Genomic DNA, 20,042 nt, shown 5'->3' on the forward strand with positions numbered 1-20,042 from the left:
CATTCCTTAGTTCCTCTACCTTTCTCAGAGCTTTAACCTAGGCCCTCTTCTCTTCCGTACATATACTTTCTCCTTAAGTTTTCTTCCTCAGTTCCATGCTTTATAAAGTATCCATATGTCAACTACTCCCAAAGTCACACTCTAGCCCTGTCCTCTCTTCTAAACTCCATATTCCAACTGCCTATTTAATTTCCTTACCAGTTACATAATAGGCACTTAGCAAAAATAAGAAATAAAAATAATATCCATTGCATATATTCCCTTTCAGTAATTCCTTTTTATACTGCAGGTCTGTTACCCTTAAAACCAGACTATGAGAGTAAGCCTGTATTCCCAAGAAAGGGAAAAAGAACCCACAGGGAGAGCAAATGACTGTCAATTCCATTATAGAATTTTGAAAGCTTTAGCTTTAAAATGCAAAACTAGATGATGAAAAAGGAAAATGTTTTTAATGAATTCTGAAATCTTGGGCTTAATTATGAAAGACACATCCTAGGCTGCATGTGGCAGCTCACACCTGTAATCCCAGCACTTTGGGAGGCCAAGGAGGGAGGACCACTTGAGCACAGGAATTTGAGACCAGCCTGGGCAACATGGCAAAACCCCATCTCTCATCTCTACAAAAAATACAAAAGATTAGCCAGGCATGGTGATGCATGCCTGTGGTCCCAGCTACTTGGGAGGCTGAGGTAGAGGATCGCTTGAACAGAGGAGGTCAAAGCTGCAGTGAGTCATAATTGTGCCACTGCACTCCAGCGTGGGTGACAGAGCCAGACCTACCTCAGGAGGGGGAAAAAATCATCCTAAAAGACTAAAAGAATATGGCTTATGCCATAGGCCATAGATTAGAAAATAAAAGCTGGTGAAAATGTTGATGTTCCTGCCACACAGAGAGGAAGAGAGGAGAGAGGAAAACGTTCTGGGCTGGGGAAGACATTTGAGAGGATAGGAGAAAGAGAGCAAGAAAAATCAACTCAGTGTGAGCCCTGCCTTTACCAACTGATCATCTCATTCCCTCACTCCAGGAAAAACTCTTTATGGGGAAATAAACAAAAGGAATCCAAAACAAATAAGAGATGTGACCTCTAGCCTGACTGGAATTCTGGAGACACTTCACAGGGTGCCCCAGGGTCCCCTGGAGTAGCTAGAGGGGAGTAGAAATCTGGCCAGGTGGCACTAGGCAAAGAGAAACTGAGATGATCTTGCAATATGCAAAGGAGACCCAAAATGGGGTAGAGGAGGTCAATGCAGTTGGGAACTTTTGTGCCAGCCAGAGGCACCTGCACTGCATGGGGGAAGTGAGCCATCTAGATTCCTGTGGCAGAAATCCAGGGCAGAGACCAGAGAGATAATCAGGCTCAGTCCAGGAACAGCTCTGAGAGCCAGAGCTGAGAAGTGAGCAGGCAGGGGCTCGAAATATGTGGGGTGAGGCTCAAGACTCATACACACTGGAGTGCTCTGTAAGAAGACGATAGAAAATCACAAGTAAAAATAAGAAACTAAAGCAGATAATTCAATGGAAAAATCATTTACAAATATAAAGTATTAAAAGTGGACAAATACCACAAATATCACAAAATCCAGAAAAGATAATTTTTTTATTTATCTTTTTAACTTGTTTTAATTTTTTAGAGGTGAGATCTTGTTCTGTTGCCCAGGCTGGAGTGCAGTGGCATGATCGTAGCTCACTGCAGCCTTGAATTCCTAGGCTCAGTGGATCCTCCCACCTTGGCCTCCCAAAGAGCTTAGGATTACAGACGTGAGCAACTGCACCTGGTCAGAAAAATAATAATATTTTTGTTAGTTAACTCCCTGCCATACCTCTGTAATGCTTTCTTAAATGGTAGGCCACATACTTTAGGAATGCCTGATTATTTGATAACAATTTCAGATTATCATTTTCTATATGGAAAAGGGAATACTAATTAGTTTCTCTAACATGGTTAATGAAAAATTTATTTTTACTGATATTTTACATAATTTTTAGTTTGCAAATTGATCCTGGAATTATCATTTAAATTTTTAAGATTGTCACATTTGGGGACATTTCTATCAAGATCATTTCTTATATGAGCTATAAGATTTATCAGGAAAGTTTGTATCACATAAGTGAAATGTAATTCAATATGTTAAGATGCATGAAATATGTGATTTCACATACAGACATACTCATGGCTACAGTACTGCAGCAAACTTAATGCCTTCAAATGCAAGAATCCTGATAAATTCTATTTCAGACAATTGCCATGAAAAAGTTATAGTCCATGAATAATTGCATGTTACATGTATAATCAGCTATAGTCAGACGAGAATTGATAAAAACCAGATCCTCTACTTACAAAAATTTGTGTACGATGATTAAAAAAATTCCCACAGATTGGCTTCTACCTCTGACATTTCAAACCTCATTTCTCTCACACTCACTTATTTCTGACGTAGCCTGCAAAGTGCATTCCTATCTTTCCTCCCTGTCTCGCTCCCTCTTTTCCTCTCTGTTTTTTTCTGGAACTTGATCCTTCTCTGCCTTCAGCATTCTTTCCATTCTGCATCACAGCACAGAGCCATCCCATCTGCTCACATGATTAGAATCATCTAGAGTCTGGTGACCCGTACGTGAGTGGCTCCGGCTAAACTGTAGACATTTCCAATGGCTTAATGAACAGTCTCCATTGTCCCACAACACCATACATCCAAAGTGTCAACACCAAATCTACTTTTCCTCTCTGCCTTCTCTGTTACACAATGATATTACCATCTATCCATTCTCCCATGCTGGAAATGCAGAAGTCACATTACATCCTTCTTTTATTCCCTCCTTCCAAAAAATAATTAAGTCTTGTTGATCCTTCTTTCGAATAATCCCAATTCTCCATTTGTTGTATCTTTGTAAGTGATGTCACTGATTATTGTGTTGTTCTCATTGTGGTGGTGGTGAGATGAAGAGGTGAGAAAGACTAAGTATATTTTGAGAAGTATTGTCTCTGAGAAACCAACACGGCAAGCAAGCACAGATGTCCAAACAAAAGGAGAAAATGTAGTCACCAAACTGGGAACAGAGAGGTTGTGAGTCAGTTTACATAGAACTGATAAGTTCAAACCATGGATTGTAAGAAAATAAAGCAAAGGGCCCGGCGCGGTGGCTCACGCCTGTAATCCCAGCACTTTGGGAGGCCGAGGCAGGCGGATCACGAGGTCAGGAGATTGAGACCATCCTTGCTAACACAGGGAAACCCCGTCTCTACTAAAAATACAGAAAAAAAGTAGCCAGGCGTGGTGGCGGGCGCCTGTAGTCCCAGCTACTGGGGAGGCTGAGGCAGGAGAATGGCGTGAACCCGGGAGGCGGAGTTTGCAGTGAGCCGAGATCGCGCCACTGCACTCCAGCCTGGGCGACAGAGTGAGACTCCATCTCTAAATAAATAAATAAATGAAAGAAAAGAAAAGAAAGCAAAGGATATGGAAAAAACTCAGCTTTCCTTTAAACAACTATGACTGTTACAGCATTCACTATAACGAGAAAATGTCTCAAGATTTCCAAGATACTCTCAGCACAGTCATATTTGAAAAGAAGATAAGAAAGCTTTGCATGCCTACTTCGATGTGGTCAGAGAGGTAGAAGAGTATTTCTGGGACCCATTGCTTACAACACAATCAGCAATGCGCTCCTAGAAATACACGTGGCCCACAATACAGGCTAGACTCCTCTTTAGTTTTAGATGGAGTCTAGAGAAATGGGAGAAAAGCCTCAAATACTTGTAACTCTGTGTGCCTCCGGTCCTTCACCATCAAGCAAAGGTGCCTCTTTGCTTAGTTTCATAGAGGCCTCTGCCGGTCTTCTCTTTTTGAGGCAAACTAGCAAGCAATAGTTCCTTTCCTGTAGCGGGATTCAGAGGTCTGCTATCACCCCTCGTTCTCTTAGACAATGTGATCTTGAAAGTCTCATTGGGATCTTCTCATTATTCCATGACTTTCTATGATTGAAGTTCTTTTTAATTTGATAGTGAACTGGCACAGCAAAAACAAATATTCCCTCTTCATTCTTACGTCAAAAATTGCTGGTTCCCTAAGAAAAAAATGTTTTATCTTACACACAGAAAATAAAATAACCCAAGCCCTTATTTCTTTATTTAAATTCCATTCAACAAGCATATGCTGGTGCACATCTTGCGCTGGGTTCTATGCTGAATGGATTATTTTTTTCTATTTTATTTTGTTAAATTATTCTATCCATGTTATTTTTCATATTTTACTTATATTGAGTGATTATATGTACAATGTCATTACAAAAAGTGTATATTAAGCCTCATATTTGTTGTACTAAGCGCAGTAAAAAATAAGTTTACTAGTAGTCTAAACTTTCTAGAAATTTAAAATCTACAGCATATGTTTGCACTTCTACAAAAGTGATTTTCTAATATTGATAATGATGAAATTGTTTTATCCTATTTTGAAGTTGTCTTCTTTGTTGTTCCTTCCGTATTAAAGAAATACCTAGGGCTATACCATTTGAAGTCGCTAGTAATGCATACTTGATTTTTCATTTATAAAATTCCCAGATCATAAAATATAAGAAATGATCTTTCCCCTTAGAAGTTATAAGTTTGAAAGCTAAACTATTTCTTTTTTTTTTTTTTTTTTTTTTTTTGAGACAGAGTCTTACTTTTCGCCCAGGCTGGAGTGCAGTGGCGCGATCTCAGCTCACTGCAAGCTCCGCCTCCTGGGTTCACGCCATTCTCCTGCCTCAGCCTCCCGAGTAGCTGGGATTACAGGCGCCCACCACCGCGCCCAGAAAGCTAAACTATTTCTAAGCTCTAAATATCAGGTTCTTAGAATAAAAGCAAAGCAGTGTTCTCTGTAAACCAAAAATCTCTAGCTCCTGAGATGGGTGCTCTGATGCTGTTTTCAAAGTCTTTATTCCAAAAAAATAAATATTCTATATATTTGCAAACAAAAATCAAAGCCACAGATAGGAATATTTCATCTAGTTATAACTGCTTATATATGTCAGAGAATATAACATAGTAACATTTTTCTATAATACATAAATACTATTTATCACAGAATACAGAAATCAGAGAAGCAAAACATGTCATTTTTATATAAACTTCTGATACGTGCTATCCATGTCCTGAAGTAAAATTTTCAGAAATCGAATAATGCAGGAAATGGGCACTTCCGGAAAGCATAATACAAAAATGGGAAAGCAAGGTCTCTTGGCTATAATGGAAGTATCTCTCTTTCCATTTCCTTTCCTATACCCAGAGGAGTAGTGAAGTGGCGTGCGGCCATGTTCTCTCCTCACCCTCCAACCCAGTTTCCAATTCCAAAATAAGAATTTGAAGAGCCTTACAAAAATGTGTACCAGAAAATAAGAGAAATAAAGAAGAAGACAGGCCAATAGAAACCAAGAGAGAATGAAACCATGAGATTAGCAGGAGAGGTAACACAATAGAAATGTACGCCATTAGCTTCTACACAATTATTATGAGGATACACAGATTTTCCCCTGATATTTTAAGCACCAAATGCAAAAATAAAAATACAGTTAGTTATTCATTTTACATTTTCTATATACAAAGTTCATCATGGTTCTGAGAAAGCAACCTCCCCTTTCTCTGTCTGAAAGATAGTTTACTCATGGTTTGTCATCGGGGGACCTGGAGGAAGAAGAAAGCAGAGAAGATTGGGAGAGGACAAAACAGCCAGAGGATGTGGAGAGAAAGGGTGACATGCTACCAAGAAGACTGATAGTCAGCCGGGTGCGATGGCTCACGCCTGTAATCCTGGCACTTTGGGAGGCCAAGGTGGGCGGATCACGAGGTCAGGAGATCGAGACCATCCTGGCTACGACACGGTGAAACCCCGTCTCTACTAAAAATATAAAAAATTAGCCGGGCTTGGTGGCGGGTGCCTGTAGTCCCAGCTGCTCAGGTGGCTGAGGCAGGAGAATGGCGTGAACCCCGGGAGGCGGAGCTTGCAGTGAGCCGAGATCGCGCCACTGCACTCCAGCCTGGGCGACAGAGTGAGACTCCGTCTCAAAAAAAAAAAAAAAAAAAAAAGGAAGAAGACTGATAGTCATCCCACTCTGGTGACACACAGGGATGGAAACGGCCACTTGCCCTCTGGATGGAAATGCCTCTTTGCTTAATTTCATACAGGCCTCTCCCCGTCTTCTCTTTTTGAGGTAAACTAGCAAGCAGTAGTTCCTTTCCCGTCGCAGGATTCAGAGGTCTGCTATCACCACTGTTTTCCTTTGCTGATAGTAGCTTATTGGAAATGTCATTAACCACAAAACGTCACCTTGAAATAAATGTAAATTAAATGTTTCACAACATTTTATAGCAAAGTGAGAAGTCCTCCATTCTCCCCTTCACTAAGCTAGTGGAGAATATAATACAAAATAGCAACCTAATATATAGTCTTTCTCCATGTTAATGCCAATGAGAGGATAATCACTAGTTTTGATTATGCTTTTTCTTATTTTAGAACCCCCCCTCAACAGACAGACACACACACACACACACACACACTCACAAGTAAAAACGCACCTGGGATATCAGAATGGAATAGATGGATAATAATGGATCAATTAACTCAGGTAGATACTCATTTGACCACATTCTTTGCCTAAATAATTACTTGAAATGTAGGAAAGTATCTTTATCTCATTGGATTGATCCAATTAATTATGAGTATTAAAGTATGACACTCTAGGGAGGACTTTTTTTCTCGACTAAAAAGGTTAATTTCTATGTGAGGGTAAGTGGACATAAAAGTCATGGCAAATGCAAGAAATAAATCTTTCCAAGCACATTGCTGAACATATAAAAGGGGCTTGTTGAATTCTTACTGAATTAGGTATCTTTCTTCACACTACTTGGTAAAAAAAATGAAAAGGCAGAAAAATCAGCCCCAAAAGAGATGAAACTCTTCCGTCCGTCACCATTGACTCTATTGTGAACTTATGAAAAAGGTAGTTGAGCAATATGAAGGCCATGATGTGGAATTAAACACACACACACACACACACACACACACACACATGCTGGATTCTAAAATGTGTCCTTCCTCCTCTCACTCTCTTGATCAGTTTTATTTCTGAACTGAGACACGATCACCACAATTCAAATAATTAACCACAAAACTAAACAGAAGTTTACAAAACCCATCAGGTGTACACAGGTAATTTATTCAGTCTGGCTTCACTTAACACAAATAGGTCAAAATCAATCACATTTTGTAAGTAGTAATAGTTGGAGAAATGTGTGAAGAATAGGTCAAAAGATAAATAGGAATTATTTTATAACCATAGGAAAGGAAGAACATCTATAAACAAAAGTCATATATGCAACATAAAAGAATAGGTGAGCTGCCAGCAAATGGGCCTCACAATGCCTTTTCCCCAACGCTTCTGGAAGCTCCATAAAAATCACTCTAATGGGTCAAACATTGATGGTTCTCAGAAGAACACAATTTTTTTCAAAACCGAATAGCACTGTAAATTCATTTGAATTCATAAAACAAAACAGCTATTTAATCATCTAGACCAAAGTTAAAGAAATACCTACTACAAAAATTTTAATGGGATAATTAGAAAGAAATAGCTTGGGCCACTGCTTCGAGCAGAAGATGGAGTTCAGTGGCTACCATAGGAAGGGTCAATATCAGGACGGCCTGTGAGTCCAGATGAGTCTCTCTTTGCCCATTTTGCCACAGAACACGTTCACAGCACAGTACAAAGCAGTAGGCATGGAGTAAGGAAAAAGGCTTGTGTTTTAATAGCCAGGAGTTCTACTCAGACCCACTCAGGTAAACAGAATGGCAAAGATAATTCTTCCTGCAGGTCATTTCTTTTGCTAGTTTGCTAACTCTGAGTCCTATGCTCCTGTGCAAGGCCCATGGTGTGACTCTGACCATTCATTGAACTTTGCTGGGACAACATTCATGCCACCACATCAGAACAGAATGAAAAGCTTGCCCTTTTTTTTTTTTTTTTTTTTTTTTTTTTTTTTGAGACAGTGTCTCTCTCTGTTGCTCAGGCTGGAATGCAGTGGTACAATTCTCCTGCCTCAGCCTCCCAAGTAGCTGGGATTGCAGGTGCCTGCCACCACCCCCAGCTAATTTTTCTAATTTTAGTAGAGACAGGGTTGACCAGGCTGGTCTCCTTCTCCTGCCCTCAAGTGATCCATTCACCTCAGCCTCCCAAAGTGCTGGGATTACAGGCTTGAGCCACCAGGCCCAGCCCACATTACTCCTTTTCTGATTAGACCATCTCTTCAGATTAAAGCCTTTGGGTATATGCTGGAGGCAATTGGAATTCTTAATCCTTTAGCTTTGTATAATTTTCTTTCACATATTTAGAAGATCGTTGAGCCCCCTTTTATATGTTGCTGTGATCCAAAGCATGAGTAACTGGGGTAAGAACGCTGGCTATCTTTAGAGGAAGGCTTTTTAAATAAATTGAGAAAAATTAAACAGCATCATTCCTATAAAATGCCCATTGAAGGAATTTTTATAGATAAATATTCACTTTTCTTTTTTATTTTTATTTTTTGGTAAATTGACGATAAAATTATGTATATTTACCATATACAACATGATGTTTTGAAATGTATACACATTGTAGAATGGCTAGCATGCTAATTAACATATGCATAACCACGTTTCCTTTCACCATGTTGAACCCTGACATAATTTTTTTTTTCACAACACCTCACTCTGGAGAAGGAAATGATTTTTTTTAATTAAAATAAACATACATTGGAAATACTTAGTGCTAAAATAAGCCTGAAGGAAAGGTTGGAAGTATGATGAGTCAGAAAACTGGCTGTAAAGAAACCAATTACTTAAGATAAAACACCATTAAAGATAAGCCACGAAATGTAAGGTCTGCTGGGTAGGAAAGTGGCGAATGCAATGAAGCATGTCTTTAGATCACGCAGGTCTATAACCAACGGTGAATCTAACAAAAGTTATTTTCTCTTTTGGGGAGAAACTTCTGCTTATTAAAAAAATCAAAAATGTTTCAACTTCTTGAGCACCAAGGTCAATTATTCTAAATCTTAAAACCACAGTTTTAATTTTACTTTTTTGTTGGTTTTTGTACTTTGGAGTATTTGTCTACATTATCCTTTTTATATTTGCCATATTTAGAGTCCAAACTAAAAGCAAATTATTTTCTCTCCTCAAGTTAAATGGCTCTATCTTTTTCTTTAAAATCCATTAAGAAAGTAAAACTTCCAAAGTAAGTCCAAAAAAAAGCCCCCAAGTCTGAAAATGTGGAGCTTTTCTGGCAGTAATGCAGCTTCTGCAAGTATTGCAGACCAGATCAGGTATCAGAATTTTAAAGCTTCGGTAACAAAGCCGTCCTATTGACCCTGAGGAGATTTATGAAATCACTTTCCTGATGTTATTGAAACCAAAACACTTTCCTGGACACTGAATTCAGTCCTAAACAAAGGGCCTCCAACCAACAGCTGTCTTGGGCTGAATGAGTTAGACTCAACCTCGTGTGACGGAAAAACAGTAAACACAAACTAACATTTAAAAAGAATTGATGGCACCATGTAAATCAGAAGCCCAAGGAGGGCCTGGCTTCAGGTGTGGGGTTCTCTCTCACACTCTCAAATCCACATCCTCCGGATTAGGTCCATTTTCAGACAAGCTCCTCCAGCAACTACATACCATGCGTCTTCTCAGGTGTGGGTCCTGCAGGAAAACTAATACACTCTTTCTCCATAAGTCTCAAAATAAACTCTCACTGGCTCTGGTTGGAACATGAGACCATCCTTGCCATTCACCATGGCCCCAGTCACTGAACGTCTTCACGCCCTGGACTGGTAATATAGCCTATCCCAAAGCACCTGGACTGAGAATGGGAAATGAGTGGTTCCCAGAGTGAAACTGAGGTACTATTACTAAATTAAGGTAAATATATGTGGAATGTTAAAAAAAAAAAAAAGATGTCCGATGTTTACAAGGTATACTTCTGCCATCAGATATAATGTATTATTGCAAGTGTATCTGCTTATATTCTACTATCATATTTCTAATTCCTGCAGGCCTTGAAAACATATAACACTCCTAGATACTTACCCAGGAGGAAGAAAAGCATATGTTTATATAAAGACTTGCACATGAATGTTCGTAACAGTTCATTTGTAACATCCAAAAGTTGTATGCAACTCAGTTCCCATTAATAGGTGAATGGATTAAAAAAAAACAGATGAATGCATAAGTAATACTACTTGTCAATAACGAGGAATTAATTCTTGTTATATGCAACAACATGGATGAATCTCAAAATAATTACACTGAGTGAAAGAAGCAGCACAAAAAAAGAGTACATACTGAATGATTCTATTTGCATCTTCTAGGAAATGCAAACTAATCTATAAGAACAGAAAGCAAACCAAGATCAGCAATTGCCTGAAGAATAGTGAGGGTTGGATATGAGGACAGGGAGGGGCAAACAGGAAAGATTAAAGAGCTACACAAAGACACTTTTGGGAGCAGTTGATGTCATTATCTTCATCAGAGGTTGACATTTTTTTCTGTAAAGTGCAAGATAGTAAATAACTTAGGCTTTGCATGTCATCTGATCTCTGTTGCAATTATTGAACTCTGCCATTGTAGCATCAAAACACTTATGGGTTTTTAAATAGGTGTATCTGTGTTCCAATAAAACTATTTATAAAAACAGGCAGCGGTCCAATTGGGTCTACACACCATAGTTTGCCAATCTCTGATCTTAATTATGGTGGTGGTTTCACAGGTGTACACATGTATCAAAGCTTATCAAATTGAACACTTTAATTATGTGTTATTTATTATAGGTCAATTCCACCTCAATAAAGCATTAAGAAATAAAAACAAAGCAAACACACTTGGGTTCCTCATCATGGATTGGATAGAGTCTAATCTTACCATGGCATACAAGTTCTTCACGTACTGGCGTCTCTTCTTCCCCGGTCAGATCCCTTGCCATTCCCTGGTAGAATGTGCTTGACACACACATCAGGCCATTCCAACTCTACCTCTTTGTTGGGATTCTCTCTGTTACCTCTCTGTCTAGAATGACCTGCTCCTACCAAGTGTCTAACTCAGTCATCCTGCTTGTACTTTGAGATTAAATTTGCACTTACAGGATGCCTTCCACATCTTACTCCTACTATTCCCTTTGCCTTATGCTCTGTGAGATGCCTCATCTCTGTGCCCCATAATCGCCTGTGTGTTTGTATGTGCATGTGTTTGTGTACATACCTATAGACACTTGCACAATTATACTTCTTGATAATTTTAACTATTTTTATATAGCTAAAATTTTCTCTTTTATAGTTAGAATTACTATCCAGTCGCTGCCCCTACTGCTTGACTGGAATCTCCCTCTTTCTATTAGACCTATCACAATGACTGACACATTACAAAAAAAAAATTAAAACCCTCACTGCGTGTGGTGGCTCATGCCTGTAACACAAACACTCTGGGAGGCTGAGGAGGGAGGATTGCTTGAGCCCAAGAGTTCAAGACCACCCTAAGCAACATGTCAAGACCCTGTTCCTACAAAAGTTTTTTAAAACTAACAGGGTATGGTGGCATGCACCTGTGATCCCAGCTACTCAGGAGGTGAGGCAAGAGGATCTCTTGAGCCCAGGAGGTTGAAGCTGTAGTGAGCTCTGTTCATACCATTACACTCCAGCCTGGGTAACAGGGCAAGATCCTATCTAAAAAAAAAAAAAAAAAAAAAGAAGAAACTCAACAAAGCAGCATCGTTGCTATTATTGCAGCTATTTACCCAATAGGTACATCACTGACATCATTGTAAATAGCCAAGCTGATACTGGAAAACAATTCTATATCTAATCTCAGAAAAGCTTTCTACTAATTCATGCAAATTTATTATTGGAAGCTTACCTATATTTTACATTAGTGTCTTTTACTGGCTCTCACTCTTCTTCCTTTATCTCCTAGATACACCAAAATGAAGACTGCCACCAACATCTACATTTTCAACCTTGCTCTGGCAGATGCCTTAGCCACCAGTACCCTGCCCTTCCAGAGTGTGAATTACCTAATGGGAACATGGCCATTTGGAACCATCCTTTGCAAGATAGTGATCTCCATAGATTACTATAACATGTTCACCAGCATATTCACCCTCTGCACCATGAGTGTTGATCGATACATTGCAGTCTGCCACCCTGTCAAGGCCTTAGATTTCCGTACTCCCCGAAATGCCAAAATTATCAATGTCTGCAACTGGATCCTCTCTTCAGCCATTGGTCTTCCTGTAATGTTCATGGCTACAACAAAATACAGGCATGGTGAGTGATGTTACCAGCCTGAGGGATGGAGGGTTCACAGCCTGATATGTTGGTGATGTCATAAGCAAAGCAGTATTTATGGAGTGCCCCATTGTCTCAGTCAAATTGTAATTTTAATTATTCTTTCTAGTAAAAAAAGCCTTTGAATACTTAAAAATAGGAATTTTCCTCATAATTTTAGGCCTGTTAAATCCTTTAAAGAGAATGTAATCTATTTATTTCTGATTTCTCTGTATTTACTTCATAAAAATGGTGTGTAAATTAGAACATAGCCCTCCCAAGAGTAATTGGAGCTTAAACCCAAAGAGTATTACACTGAGGCTTGTTTAAAATTTTCAAGTGGCTGACTACATGGCAAATTTATCTTTCTACACCTAATATCAGAATATTGAACAATCCATCAAAAAATGAAGTGAAAACATCCATTACCTGGAGCCACCTAGAGACTTTGGACAATTATTACATTTTTTATATCAATATAGACCTCATGGAGGATCTAGCTCATGTTGAGAGGTTCATTTTTGTTCCCTGAACGAAAGCTTAATGTGATCGAAGTGGACTGCAAAATGGGAAATTTAGAAAAAAACAAAAAACATTAGAAGTAAAACTTTCTTTGAAAAGTAACAAACAACTGAGTTTCTTCCACAATTTCTTTGTAGCCTTAAGTTAGCTCTGGTCAAGGCTAAAAATGAATGAGCAAAATGGCAGTATTAACACCTTATGACATAATTAAATGTTGCTGCTAATTTTTCCTTTAAATTCCTTTCTTCTAGGTTCCATAGATTGTACACTAACATTCTCTCATCCAACCTGGTACTGGGAAAACCTGCTGAAGATCTGTGTTTTCATCTTCGCCTTCATCATGCCCGTGCTCATCATTACCGTGTGCTATGGACTGATGATCTTGCGCCTCAAGAGTGTCCGCATGCTCTCTGGCTCCAAAGAAAAGGACAGGAATCTCCGAAGGATCACCAGGATGGTGCTGGTGGTGGTGGCTGTGTTCATCGTCTGCTGGACTCCCATTCACATTTACGTCATCATTAAAGCCTTGGTTACAATCCCAGAAACTACGTTCCAGACTGTTTCTTGGCACTTCTGCATTGCTCTAGGTTACACAAACAGCTGCCTCAACCCAGTCCTTTATGCATTTCTGGATGAAAACTTCAAACGATGCTTCAGAGAGTTCTGTATCCCAACCTCTTCCAACATTGAGCAACAAAACTCCACTCGAATTCGTCAGAACACTAGAGACCACCCCTCCACGGCCAATACAGTGGATAGAACTAATCATCAGGTACGCAGTCTCTAGAATTAGGTCTATCTACTGGGGATGACATAAAAATTATAAGGCTTTGTGCTAAACTAGGAGTTTAATCCATTATAGAGGATGAGAATGGAGGGAAGAGGGGAAGCAAATTGTGGTTCTAGTGTTAGAGAAGAAGTTTGTTATATAAACTGTGTTCTTTATATTTGACTGTACATATTCATTTAGGTATAAAGATACACCAATGAGAAATCCATGAAACTATTCAAAATAACTATTTTTATGGCCTTTACTTCTATGCAAAATTTATGACTTTAGCACATTGTAGAAATAATTCTGATCTAGAATCCTTTTCATTTTCCCCAGAATTATTATATAATTCATAGATGTCACTGCAATACCCCTCTTATTTCTCAAAAGCCAGTCTTGCTCTGGTTCTGTGATTAAAGAGAGAGGGTGAGTGCCTTGCCCACTGTGGTCATGGATGCAAGATATTCACAGAAAATTAGCATCATGGAAAAGGAGAAAAGATTAAAAAATGACCATCCCTAACTTTTCTTAAGCTGTTGGTTTGCTACCTGAACTCTAGCACAAATATCAAACATATTAGACTGAATAATATATTATTAATATGTGAATATTAATCTAATAAATTTTATTAGATTAAACAATTTTTAACAGAACTCATGCTTGTTGGAGATAATAGGGTGAATAGCGACTAGCTTTTGGAAGGTGTATTTCTGTGCCCAGACCTACACAGAAAATTCAAGACTTATACACAATATTATAATCATATGGGAAATCAACAGAGAGGAAAGAGAAAAGGCTGTCTCCAAGTTAGTATTACTTGGTTAAGCCACTGGTTGGCTAAATTTGACCTCTGACCTATAAAATCAATCAAATACATGGCTTAATTTTTAATATTAATCTAAGTAAGTAAATTTTAAATAATGATGCCAGCACCCAAAAATCACAGCCTGTATAATTTTTTTAACAGTGAATTCAAATTCAAACTTCCTATGAAGTAAAGCCTGGAGTCAGAATCTTGGCTAAAGTTCCTAGAGTCAGGCGTCAGGACTGTGAGGACAGATGGCTCCGGAGAAATGAATAGCAAGTCAAATGATTGAGGAGCTAGGGGAGGCCTTTGCCACCACAGGGTGCAGTGGCTTCCTCCTGCTGTCTCTTGACCACACCCTGTCTCTCACTGTCCCCTCTTTACCCCACTCTGCCATCCAGCCCAGCCCAGCCCAGGCTCAACCTTTCTAATTGACCAGAGGACTAATGTAATATGGCCCAGATACATCCGTCATGGGCGACATTAATCCTCATACCCCTGGTATTCAGTGATGCTCAAGGGAACACAGGAACTCACACCCCCTAGAGAGCATGAGGTAATGATGGCAGACCCACTTCCAGCCAAAGGGAAATTAACTTATTATGTCTCACTTCTAATTCCATTTCAGAAATGAATGCCAGAAAGAAATGGTTTTGACTCTGCTTCTTTTCTCTACGTTTTTTTCCACATCAAGACTGCTAAACCTACTCCTTTTACTAGGAGCTACTTTTAAAAAGTAATTGCAAAAACAGCGATTACTTTTGCACCAACCTAATGCAAAGCAGCCCTCCTATTCAGTGGCTGCTAGAATCTTGTAAGTAACTTTAAAAGGGCAGGGATTTAAATAGATTTTCACCAACCTGGGGATAACATGTTAAAGATTGCAACTTAAAATGCCTAGTCCTCAGCTAAGGATAAAATATTTTGCTTTGAAGTAAAATATTTCCACTGGAGCAAAATAATGGCCATTATAAAGTACTGACTCTTTCTCCTTTAGTGCCTACCTATACCTTCCCTGTCTCGCTGGGCTCTAGAGCATGGCTGCTTGGTTGTGTACCCTGGACCACTGCAAGGACCTCTTGTCACATATGACCTCCCAGCTATCCTTCACTCGTCCTACCTTCGTGGAAATACTGCTCCCAGCCTGTCTGGTGGAGCATTTCTCCTGAGTTAAGCACGATTATTCTTCAGTTGCCCGACACTGCCCTTGACTCCCTTCCAAATTCGGCATTTTCACATCAGTATGGCTATTGTACAGCCAGATAGAAGAGAAAAGAAGCTAATTGGAGGAGTTCTGTTCCAAGTAACTAAAAGGTTTGCTTTAAAAATACATCCAATTAGGCCTTATCTTCATCGCTGCCTCTATGAAGCAGTATCAGTGTAAGATAACAGCAGAAACACATTAGCCCTGGAATTGGCTGCTGTCCCAAAATGCCCAACTGAGAGAACTGGACACAGAAGAGAGGCTGCCAGGAAAAGAGGGAAAGATGCTCTGACATATTTAAAAATTAAGATAAATCAAAGCTCCCTTTGGCTAATCTCCACTGATGTGTCATCATTAGAATTAAAGCAGTTACAACCAGACAACTGGAACAATACATAAGCTGCTAGTGATAGTTTCAATAATATATCAACATAATAAAATGACTTGAAGGAGAAATTGGAGACTTGATGGCTGTGTCTATAGGACATGTTAAGTTAGTTGTACAAATCCAGAACGTGACAAACAGGTGTTTGGTCGTTGTTTCACATCGTGACCCATCATGTTGGAAAACAAAGCTAATAGGATTTGCATTTAACTTTTCAACTACTTGTTTGAAGTTTATATTGGTTGTGGATGTTTATGTTCTGCCTTATGTATTTGTACTTTCTTTGAGGAATATATTATACTCTATATGTCACGTTTCAAGCACATTAGTCAACTTCATATTCTGCAGATCAGAGATCCAATATCAAACCTTCCCAGGGTGTCTGTATTCTGACAACTGTCCACTGAGGCAATTTCCATACAGCGCAAAGTGGAGTGGCGATTTGGCAGTTATCAAGGTAATTTGATAAGCCAATGAGAAAATTCTGTGCCCAAAATAAGCTTAGAGTCATACTTACACAGTTAAGAGCTGCTCAGTCAGCTTTTGCTACATTACAAATCATTCCAAAATGTAGTGGCTAGAAGCAACCATTTATTTAGTTTACAATTCTGTAGAACAGCCATTGGAGCTGGGCTTGGCTGGACCGTTCTTCCATATTGGCTGGGCTTGCTCAGAGGGCAGCTGCCCGATGGGCGGGTGGTCAGCTAGCTGATCCACATGGCCTCAGCAAGAATGACTAGCTCCACATGGACTCTTACCGTCTAGCATGTTACCCCAGCCTTGTTCTCACGGTGGTCACAGATTCCGAGAGAGAGAAAGAGAGAGAGAAAAGAGGAAAGCGTCTTTTGGCATAGAGTAGGAACTGGCATGCGGTCAACTCTGTGGTTTTATAGGTCAAATAAAGTCATCCTGCCAACCTAGATTCAAAGGGTGAGAAATTAGACTCCATCTCTTGCTGATAGGATCTGCAGTCACATTGCAAAAGGGTGGGGATATAGGGAGCGAACAATTATGACCACTTCTGCTAACAATCCGTAGTAAGGACATGCTGCATGAGACAGGGAAGCCATTACTTCCTGAAGACAGGAGCCGTGTCTGTCTTGCTCTTCCAAGCCAGAGTCTAGCACATTAAAAAGAAAGTACTTCTGGCCAGGCACAGTAGCTCAAGCCTGTAATCCCAGCACTTTGGGAGGCCAAGGCTGGTGGATCACCTGGGGTCAGGAGTTCGAGACCAGCCTGGTCAACATGGTGAAACCCCGTCTCTACTAAAAATACAAAATTAGCCAGGTGTGGTGGCACATACCTGTAATTCCAGCTATTTGGGAGGCTGAGACAGGAGAATCGCTTGAACCTGGGAGGCAGAGGTCGCAGTGAGCCGAGATTGTGCCATTGCACTCCAGCCTAGGCAACAAGAACAAAACTCCATCTCAAAAAAAAAAAAAAAAGAAAGAAAGAAAGAAAAGAAAGAACATCCAAAGCACTGGACAGATTCATGTCTGTTGAATAAATGATGAGAGGGCTGAGGATATTTCAGGAGATGTGGCAGGCACGACCCCTTCATCATGCAACTGACGAGCAACCTAAATGACTATGTACCCTAACCCTCTTACCGTCAGTAATGGGAAAATATTCAAAATAGGCCTTCTTCCTTTTCTCCTCCTCAGCCTTTATTACTCTGATCCAATGTTATTTATACTTTTCAAAAAACCGGTTACATTCATGGTTATTTTCTAATTTTATTTCTAACGAGTGCTTTTGATGAGGAGACCAAGAGATTGATTCAGTGCCCTAAAGAGGTCTTTCCGTAGCTGAATATGAAAAAACAAAAAAGATGGTCTCGTGGTTTTTTTGTGCATGTCTGGGCTCAGCCTACTGCTCCAGCTGTAGCCTGTGTGCCTGATTGATGTTCAGCTTGCTGTCTTTATGACTTTTAGATCTTTATTAGGTAGACTAAGGCATAGGCATTCATTTTCCATCTGCTCTCAGTGCAATTTAATTTCTCCACACACGCCCTACACTGCTGTTGTCCTATTGAACTCCACTTTGCTTTCAAACCCTTCCCCTGTTTATTTCGATCACTTCGGGTTCAACTCAAACCTGAACTGTTGGCCACTGCTAACCTGCCTTGCCCACTTGGTTTCCACCCAAATCATATTATCTAATGCATTTTCTTTTCGTTGTTATTGTTGTTGTTTGTTTGTTTTTTGATTTTCATTTTGAAATGGAATTACTCTGTCGCCCAGGCTGGAGTGCAGTGGTGCGATCTCGGCTCACTGCAACCTCTTCCTCCTGGTTCAAACGATTCTCCTGCTTCAGCCTCCCCAGTAGCTGGGATTACAGGCATGCACCACCACACCCAGCTAATTTTTGTGTTATTTTTAGTGGAGATGGGGTTTCACCTTGTTGGTCAGGCTGGCCTCAAACTCTTGACCCCAAGTGATCCGCCCACCTCAGCCTCCCAAAGTGCTGAGATTCCAGACGTGAGCCCCTGTGTCTGGCCTCTAACACATTTTATATCTTGACACGTAGGTGATTATTGAAAACGTTTAGCATTATATGGGGAAAAAAGCAACACTGTTAGATCAGTTGAATTATCACTGAAACGGTAGAGTTTGGTGCAAAAGTAATTGCGGGTTTTGCCATTACTTTCAATGGCAAAAACCGCATTTATTTTTGCACCAGGCTAGTACTAACAACCACCATAATAATAATGCTGCCTTACATTTATATGGCAATGTACAGATTCAAAAGTGCTTTTATGGGCATTATCACACCTGCTTCCTATAACAACTCTGATGGGTAAATGTGAGAAAATAAATGCTCAGGGAAGTTAAATCATTATATAAGATCAAACAGCCAGGAAGAGGTAGAATCCAGACAAGCACCCAGGGCTTCGAATATTACTCCACAGCTTTTCTCTGCTTTCCTACACAATGCTACTTTGCACTCAATTATTATCACATGGTCTCAGCCAGATTCTCAACATTTACTACGAGCTCCAGAAAATGTAAGTTCTTAAGAACTGCTCTAATAAATTATAGTTCGTTATGTGAGGGTCCAAGAATCTGCCTTTTAAATAAAACAATAAACTGAAATCTCTTATTTAAACTGTACCTTCATCTCCAAAGTAGCACGTTTACTGTTTTGTCTAACCTGCCTAGCCATTTCAGTCAAGCTGATTGACATGAATGTTTTCACCAAATGAGTTATGTGTTTTGTGAAATAATGTAATTATCCTTGGAAAAAGCCTTAATATTCTGACATATCTACCTGTGGGTCTTACAGGAAAAAGTAATATAATAGTGATAAAGTGAACGTCGTGGCATGTCCTGCTAATTCCTTTCCATTAATATGGCAAGTCCAGTCCTAAACCCTCTAATTACTATTATTAAAGCACTTTCTTGACATTTTAATCAAAATAGCGGGTCAAGAAGTTAGGAGATGCTCTGTATTTGGTTTAACTGTGAACTATATTATCCCCAGCTAAACTAAAAGCAGAAGCCTACTTTTAAAATAAACTACATCACTCTCAAAAGTTGATCTCAGTTTTTTTTACAAGACATCTGTGGAGAGTTAATTTGGGAAAGAAATTGTTTCAATTCAATGGGAAAAAAAACTCAAATGAGAATAGCTCACAAAATTACAGCAGTGGACAACATTAATGCTTATTTTGTGAATGAAATCAAAATGGCTATTCTTTCAGTTCTATAGTTTAAAAAGAAAATGGTTCCGTGTGTGTGTGTGTGTGTGCGTGTGATATAGGCGTGTCTCTTTTTGCATGTATGCAATTAGAGTAAATGTAGGTTTAAAATTAATATTTCATGCATAGCAGAAGAAATTAGTATGTGTTTCTATAAATTATTGTGATATGTGAGAGAAAATGTTGTTTAGTTAAAAATGTGTTTATCCCTAGAAAAATCTGGCTTTTAGACTATTCATAATAACATATATTGACCATTTTGTGTCTGGGATGGGATATCTTATTTAATCATATTGGATATGGATTGTAACCTCTACTCTATAGTTGAGGAAAC

The 20,042-nt window shown here is 39.3% G+C and overlaps 1 protein-coding gene across 6 annotated transcripts in view; it reads left to right on the forward strand.

Moving 5' to 3' along the window:
• Positions 1-20,042, forward strand: part of OPRM1 (opioid receptor mu 1) — an 83,527-nt gene that overhangs the window by 38,783 nt on the left and 24,702 nt on the right. For 4 of the 6 annotated variants that reach the window (XM_019029782.3, XM_063707970.1, XM_063707971.1 and 1 more), the window contains exons 2-3: positions 11,968-12,320; positions 13,094-13,614. In XM_019029782.3, coding sequence (XP_018885327.1) covers positions 11,968-12,320; positions 13,094-13,614 — 874 coding nt within the window. Of the gene's footprint in view, positions 1-11,967; positions 12,321-13,093; positions 13,615-13,950; positions 14,032-15,416; positions 15,594-20,042 lie in introns of those variants that run through there. The other 2 variants (XM_019029779.3, XM_019029780.3) reach the window with 2 other exon arrangements.

This window comes from Gorilla gorilla, chromosome 5 (genome assembly GCF_029281585.2).
Source record: "Gorilla gorilla gorilla isolate KB3781 chromosome 5, NHGRI_mGorGor1-v2.1_pri, whole genome shotgun sequence".
Classification (NCBI taxonomy): domain Eukaryota; kingdom Metazoa; phylum Chordata; class Mammalia; order Primates; family Hominidae; genus Gorilla; species Gorilla gorilla.